This window comes from Prosopis cineraria, unplaced genomic scaffold (assembly GCF_029017545.1).
Source record: "Prosopis cineraria cultivar Desert tree isolate PC_DT_omini unplaced genomic scaffold, ASM2901754v1 PC6, whole genome shotgun sequence".
Taxonomy (NCBI): Eukaryota; Viridiplantae; Streptophyta; class Magnoliopsida; order Fabales; family Fabaceae; genus Prosopis; species Prosopis cineraria.
In genome coordinates, this window is record NW_026555337.1 from 42,800,998 (window position 1) to 42,809,349 (window position 8,352).

Below are 8,352 nucleotides of genomic sequence, written 5' to 3' on the forward strand. Positions count from 1 at the left end.
TTATCGAAGATTTTATAGCTGGAGAAAGTTATCCTGATGGTAATAGTCTGGTAGAAATTTCCTAGTGAGATTATGTCTTATTTTTTCCTAGGTCTCAATGTTGCACTTTCCATCATGTTCTTGCTTTTGCCTAATGTTTTCCCACCAAATAGAGGCATATTTCTTGAGTTTAAGAGCAACAATCTAAACTTTTTATGCATCTAGAATCTCCTTATATTCAAATACACATTTAACAATTTGAAGCCAGTTTACAAACTCATCTGGCTAGAGTCTTCTCTCAAATTCAGGAATGTTCACCTTGATGTCATTATGATGGAATTTTTGTTGTCGAGGACGGCGACAGTTGTCAGTAGATGACGAACTATTGCTTTTCAAATTTCCTTCTAGGTTTTCTTACTACTAGAAAAATGAAATTTAGTAAGGGACAAATCCCTTGCTAAATACCATTTTTCCCAGCTAAATTGCATTTTAGCGAGGGATTTAGACCCTCGCTAAATTTATAGCTAAAAAAAGGCTTGTTAAATTTAGTGAGGGATTGTATTTCTTTTGCTAATTAGTAAGGAATTTAGTGAGGGATTCAGTCTCTCATTAATTTTAGCGAGGGACTAAATCCCTCGTTAATGCTATTTTAAATTTGATAACTTTAGTGAGGGATTAGTCCCTCACTAAATATGCCTATATTTAAAAATAATGATGCCACATCACCTGTCATATATGCGTTAACTTATGACATGTCACTAACATCACGTGTCCCATCACCTGTCATGTCACCTACCATCCCATGTCCCATCACCCGCCATATATGTGATAACTAATGATATGTCATTGTCCACCTTGTGCCATGTCACTTGCTCCTTATTATGTCATATATTCATTATGTTTATGCTAAAGCTAAGACTTGAATCCTTGACCTCATACTTTTTAAGCCTTAAGCTCTCCTTCTTTATCAGTTGAATTGAAAGGCATATGCAATTATTATATGAGAAATTAAATATATATTATTTAACTAAATAAATATATCAAATAATATATTATAAAATACACACATATATACATATTAAATTTTAATTTCAATTATTAAAATTTTAAACATATTTATATTTTATTTAAATTATTCTTTATAGTATATTTTTAATAAAATATTATTTTATTAATGAAACTCAACTTAAAATAAAGAAAATATTAAATACTAAATAATTTTATTATGAATATTTTAGTTAATTTTTGAATTTAATTTTTATTTTAAATAAAAATAACTAAATGTATAATTAAATTCATTGTCAAAAGTTAACTTTTTTTGTAGTAATTAGCCAAGGATAGAATCCCTCATTAAATTCCTCACTAATAATATCATTTTAGAGGAATTGACATCCCTCATTATTTTTCTCGTTAATTTTCTTATTTTAGAGAGGAATTAACAGTCTCTCACTATTTTCCTTACTAATTCTGCTATTTTAGAGAGAGATTAGTAGTCTCTTGCTATATTCCACGCTAATTGTCTTATTTTAGAGAGAGATTCATAATCCCTCACTATTTTTCTCGCTAATTTTAAGTCAAGCTATGAAATCAACATTCTTCGTTAATTTTCTCACTAATTTAGTATTTTAAATAGGAATAGATGATTTCTCGCTAAATTCCCTAGCTAATTTGTATTTTTCTAATAGTGTCTCTGTTATTGTCTAACAAAGCTTGATACATTTCTAGAGTAGCTTCTAACTCCCATATCCTATGTCTCATCTTTCCCATCTCAACCTTGTGCATGTTCCTACATCTTGAAGGTATTTTGTTAGGTGTCAGGGCTTGGATAAGGAATTTTTGGAAAAGATTAGGATAAATTAGAATTCTGGTGAATTTGAGGGCAAATAGGAATATTGAAAATATTTAGGAGCAAAATGGAAATGTTGAAAAGATATAGAGAATTTATGCATGTTTTACATTGCAAAGAGATAATAAGTAGTTGTGTGCATGATTAAGGAAAAATAAATATTATTTTAAATGCATGTAAAATGAGAACACATTTTACGAGTCAGCCAAATATTCTAATGCACGAGTACAGGATGTGTGAAAGTGCAGCCAAAGTATGTGCTCGTTTAGATTTCAGTTGGGTATGATAGATTATGAAAATAATTGATTAAGTGGTAGATTTTAATCACAATTAATTATGTTATAGTGTAATCTGTTTGGATATTAAAATTAATTTTAACTGTACAAATTACCATAAAAGACATTACTTTTTAAAATTAAATTATTGATAAAGTTGTATTTAATATTAATAAATTTGTTAAACTTTATTTAAGAAGCACAATATATTATTTAATAATAAAATTGAATCTATAAGCAACCTCCCAGAGCTTATTTCAAAACTTGATTCTGGCCCAATAATTAATTATCATACAAATTAAATTATTGATAAATTTATATTTAATATTATTAAATTTTTTAATTTTATTTAACACAATTATGAATTATTGACAAATTATTGACAAATTAATATGGCAAAATGAGAACCAAAACCAGGTATGAATAGCTTCAAAAAAAAAAAATCAATTTTAGCATGTTTAATCGATTATGGCAATTATATGCTGTTTGCCTAATTTTGTTTTAAAAATCGATTAAACACCCAAAGATCGATTTTGGACGCAAAACAAACAGGAACTAAAATGTATAGGAAAATTATCTAGATCAAAATTGATAAAAGTATGTGTGAAAGCAAGCATCCTATCATCACAATTCCCAAAATATCTAGTAAAAAAAGGCAATTGGCTCCACAGTCGAAAAGTGCATCAAGAAATCAAAGTGAGTGTCACACCTAATATAAGATCACACTACTTGTCATTGAATGAGTAAAGGTGATTTGATGAAAGTTGTAGGTATATATATACCTGTAATAATGAATTATTGGCCTAACTTGCTTCTCCAATGCCTGCATTCATGTGCAACACTGAAACCACGTCCATTCTTAGATATATGCTTGTATCGTTATGTTCCTCTCAGTCACTCGTAGAATCAAATATTTTGTAGTGGCAAGATCCCAAAACTGCTGGAGAGATTTATATAGGAGGATTGGTGATTGACAGGCCAAAGAGGGTGTGGCTCTCGTTTCTTCCCATTGCAAATGGATCTCTTATAATGTGAATGTGCCCTACGTATAATCCTTTGTTTAAACTTTAAAGCTTACACTACGAATGGGTAAGTGTTCTTTAATTCAACTTTTCTCTCTCCTTGCGTCTAAGTTATGTGTTTTCTTTTAAAAAAGAAACAGATTTCTTATAAGATAGATTGTCATTATTTGCTTCTAAGTTGACAATTAATTGATGATAATAATATGTTTCATTCTTGTGCCTCTATATATTTTATTTTAAATTAAAATCATTTTTCTGAAATGTCTATAATTAATTCCTTCCTCCACATGCCTGAACAATAAACATATTAAGTTCCTTTACGAACTCTCCTTTTTATATTCTCGAATTTATACTTTTACAACTATGTTCGTCACTAATTCAACGAAACAAATCTTAATTACTATAACAGGAAAAATGATTGGAGTGTCGGTCTCTCCATACATCCCATTTTTAGCTCAATGGTCTTGCCATTTGAGAACTCGCCACTCGCACATATAATTAATGGTCCCAAGCCCCTCTCTTGTGTTTCTATTTTAAAAATATGTATTCCCTTTTAACCCCCGAAAAAGAAATGTATTCCCTGTAACATATTTACAGGTTTGGATTCAATGTGGAGAGTCCTATACTTCTAGCAGCCCCTCCTTGCTCACTGTATTGGAAGGGTTGGTTTAATCTTGAAGAACTATCGCATTTAATGGTGTGTGGCCAACTAGTTCTTAATGATAGTATCTTATATATGAGATCAAAAAGAGTAGTGCCCATTGAGGTGACCAAAATTTCTCCTCCTTCAATGTTCAAGGCTTAATGCAACGATGTAGAGATGGCCATTTACATAGAGTAGGTGGCGTTTGAGACTTAAGAGACCCCATCTTTCTTGCTGAATTTATTTGTTTGCAAAAAAAAAAAAAAAACAAAAACGAAACAAAACAAAAAAAAACAATGCTAAAAGCTAATTTTCTCCAAATATATATATATATATATATATCGTATAACGTTAGAGCCGATATTATTAGTCTGTTTTGACCTACTCATGTAGATCAGTAGATGGATCAATTAAAGTAGTATTCCCCCCCCCCCCCTAATTCGTCTAGAGACCCACTTAGCTTTGGTTTTTTTTTTTAAAAAAAAAATTGGCCAGGACCTACTTAGCTTTTTTAAACCCATTTCGAGTTATATATTTTACTTCAATTATTTTAAAACCGATATTCTTTTACATCATTTAGCCAAATCATTCATAATTGGTAAACAGGAATAGCACTAGCTATGGCTTTAATTAATGTTCCCCAACTTGCAAAAGTTTATCATCTCTGTCTCCACCAATTTTCTCTTATTTTAAAGCTTGCCATCTTGAATTGTTGCATTCTTTTTTTTTTTTTTGGTCAAATACTTGATGCATTCTTGAATCTTGATTTTTTGCAAATACTGTACGTACGTCTTTGCTTTTCGATATAGTAGACAGGTAATTAATATTACATTTCACTTCTGAGGTAGCATTTGAAGCAATATTGTACTGTCTCCCTTTACGACAAAAATCTTGTGATCGAATATAGTACCTCCAAAATGTGAAGTGGACATCTTCCAAATTTTATTTCCTTTACCAATTCTTTATAGACAAACCTAACACACACGTGTCAACGTTTGTCTTTCAAAAACCATGCAAGACAATTCACATATTAGACAATTTTTTTTGCCCACGCTTTAGATCAGGCAAATGTTACACTATCTCACATAATTAAATATGCATAATTAAAAATAAATTACTTTAATATTATAATTATATTAAATTGAATCCAAGAAGGTGCATTGCATATTATTGAAATTAACCTGAAAATAAGCTTCGGGAATCTGTAACTGGTGTTCTAGACTGATCAATATTTCCAAGGCTTTCACTTCTTGTATCTTTTTTATCAATCTTACAAAGTTTTCCTTTTGGTTTTTTATGCCAATTTTTCCCCAAAAAAAATTGAGGGAAACGTTGGAGTTTTCATCCATTTCTTGGAGAAAGAAAAGAAGAAATTAGCGCGCCCACACAAGCATACTTTATAATGTTTTTTGTGCTTATTTATCTAGTAATCTACACAGATCAATGTCCAGACAGTACTGTAGTAATCACAAATTAAATCACAAATTATAAGGATACAATATTACTTAAACACTAGATTAATTAAAATCAAGCATGCACAATATAAAAAGATTGGCAAATAATTTATTCATAACACGCATCAACACCACCAATATGTCGTTGAAGTTGCTTCAAGTTGTTTTGGTCAAAGATATAGCAAGAGTGAGGAACACGGTTTTTTCCTTAGACATACGATCAGCTAATATGTCTTGGTAACGATGAAAAACATCGTCAATGATAGCTTCTCCAAAGTGGCTCACAAAAAGAGGTTCAGCCACAGCTCTCACAAATTGTGCAACTTTGTATCCACTATTATTATCATCGCTGAGTTCATCATCACCACATGCAGCTTTCCAACTTACTTCAAATGCCTCCAAGTGATTCAAAGTGAATGAGCCTTCTTTTTCAATCTCTAATTTGATTTCAGACGGCGTCGGAGTATAATAAGGAACGTTGAACGAATCCATTTGATCTTCTTTTATGATTCCCTGCACGACACAGGCCAAAACAAATTCTTCTATCATATATTAACTGTTGATATTTAAGAAATTTAAAGGAAATTTAATCACTGTTGATGACAGTATTAACTGTTAATTGAAGAAGTTTAAAATAACAACAGATTTCCTCAACCGAGTCATATACACAAAAGAAAGGATGAATATATGAATTATTCTACTCGAATCTTTCCAAGTTTAAAATCAGTATAATCTACCTCAATATAAAATCAATATACTAAAAGAAATCAACTTTCAGGGGATGTGATTTTACAGTAAACGGAAAAGAATCTTGCCATCATATAAATAAAGGAATAGCATAAAAAATAAAAAAATTAGTAGTATTAAAAATTAGAAAAACAGTAATTAAATCATAATATATGCATGTACCTCCAAGACCATGTCATTAAGTGCCTCAGCTAAAAGCTCCAAAATGTAGCACGATTCATTGTTTGATAGGTCACTACTGCTTCTTCCCAGAAATGTAAGAACAGCACGACCTCCTTTAACTAGTTCCACAGCACGACATTTCAGAAACATTGAGAAATCTTTTTGAAATTGGTGGTAATAAGCTTCACGAACATTTAAAGGGCTTGTCCTTGCCATGCAAATATTACCCTTATTGTTCTCCACACCTTTGGGAACCTAAGGGAATGAACGAGAAAAATTAGTTAGAGGAAGAAAAATTGTACCTAATATAATGTTAAAAGTGGTAATATTACATATAAATATAATAGTTTAAAAGGTACCTATGGAACCTAAAATCTAATAGGCAATACCCACTAATTAAATATAATGAACTACAATTTTATCTATACAAATATAAAAAAGGGAACTTTGATCCTCTAACTTATTTCTCAATTATCAATCCAAGTCTAGAACTTTGGCCAGGACAACTTAGCCTTTATAATTTATTGACTCGACATAACTTTGTTCTTATAATTTCTTGACTCAGTACAATTCAACCCTTATAATTTATTAACTAAATAAATTACAAGGATTGAGTTATGTTGAGTAAAAGTTTAGATACTAAATCAGTAATTGAGTGTATGTATAGAGACTAAAATTTATATTATCTCTATAAAAAATTTAATATATGTACCTGAGACATCCAATGAAGACTATAGGAGGAATGGACAAAATGCAAAGAGCTAGTGGGAAGAATCCTGCCATAGAAAGAATTAGGAACCCCAGTGATATAGCATTGACCAATTCCACCAGCAACTTGTTTGCTAAACTTTTGTTTGAAGCATTCAAGAGACTTGAAGATGTTGTTAAAGTCATTGCTAGGGAGATCATTCAAGTAGATGATGTATTCTGGAGATTCATGTGTTTGCTTTCTACAAAGCGTCTCCACAGTTTTAATGAGTTCACAAGTCATAAACAAAGTATTTGGTCCAGAAGAACAACCCAAGTCTGCAATTGCTAGGCTTTGAGGGAGCTTTTCTTTGTAGATGCAAGTTATAGCTTCATCTCTAATTTGCTTTGTTAAGCAAATCACCTTTTGCTGTCCATAGTAATTATGTTAAAACATACATTATTAGAAAGTATATATAATAGTATATTGGGAAAACATAAATATCAATTCCTATAGTATTATCATGTTTTATTATTAATCTATGTTTTTTTCGTTGCTCCAGATCCCTATAGATTTTCTCTTTTGCAACATTAGTTGCTTTTATTTTAAAAATGCTTAGACTGACGACAATGTGACAACAGTGTTAAATTATCTTACTAACCGTGCTAAATCTTGTGCGGGATGTTAAAATAAGGCCGGGGGGGGGGGGGGACAAAGTAATCACAAAATACAGCATAACAACTATCAATTGGAAGAAACTAAAAGTCATTCTCAACTACACAAAGACAATATAAACTCCAACATCAATCTTAACCAAAAATAACAATCTAAGGTTTCAAAAGTAGATAAAAATAAAATAGAGCATTTCGGTATTGTGAACCAAACCAAGGCACAGGCAAAGAGACATATTCGATCAAATTCTGTAAAATTGAATGAATTAAAATTTAGTTAACCTCTGTTTGACATGTAATGCAATGACGTTGGTTATATGATAGACAATTTAACACCATTACCACTTGGAATGCTAAAGAGGATTTGATGAAGGTAGGTATATACCTGTAATAAGCAATTATTAGCATAACTTGCTTCTCCCATGCCTCCATTCATGTGCAACACTGAAACCACGTCCATTCTTAGATTTATGCTTATGTAACTATGTTCCTCTCAGTAACCCGTAGAATCAAATTTTATGTAGTGGCAAGAGCAAAACTGGTGCTGGAGATTTATATAAGCAAGAGGATTGGTCGTTGACAGTCATAATAATGAGTGGCTCTCGTTACTTCCCATTGCAAATGGATCTCTTGATATATATTTTATTTTATATTGAAATCAGTTTTCCTGAAATGTCTATAATTCCCAGCTAATTCCACGTTATACATATTTTTAGTCTAAAAAACACCTTTCCGTAGAACCCTTTACCTCACCGTTATTTCTGTTTTAGTCTATAGTTCCTTTTAACGTGATTTTTTCCATATAAAACAATTATGTGACTGTTTCTGTACTATACAAAGTTTCAAAAATTAATTGTATTATTTG

At 30.9% G+C, this 8,352-nt stretch overlaps 1 protein-coding gene across 1 annotated transcript; it reads right to left on the reverse strand.

Annotated features, from left to right (window-relative positions):
* Positions 1-5,173: 5,173 nt before the first annotated feature.
* LOC129314661 (S-adenosyl-L-methionine:benzoic acid/salicylic acid carboxyl methyltransferase 2-like) lies at positions 5,174-8,006 on the reverse strand. Its single transcript, XM_054958153.1, has 4 exons — positions 7,873-8,006; positions 6,841-7,245; positions 6,129-6,383; positions 5,174-5,732 (listed from the first exon to the last, which is right to left on the reverse strand). Exons 1-4 carry the CDS (start codon positions 7,945-7,947, stop codon positions 5,376-5,378), a joined length of 1,092 nt encoding a protein of 363 aa, XP_054814128.1. The 5' UTR covers positions 7,948-8,006; the 3' UTR covers positions 5,174-5,375.
* Positions 8,007-8,352: the final 346 nt, after the last annotated feature.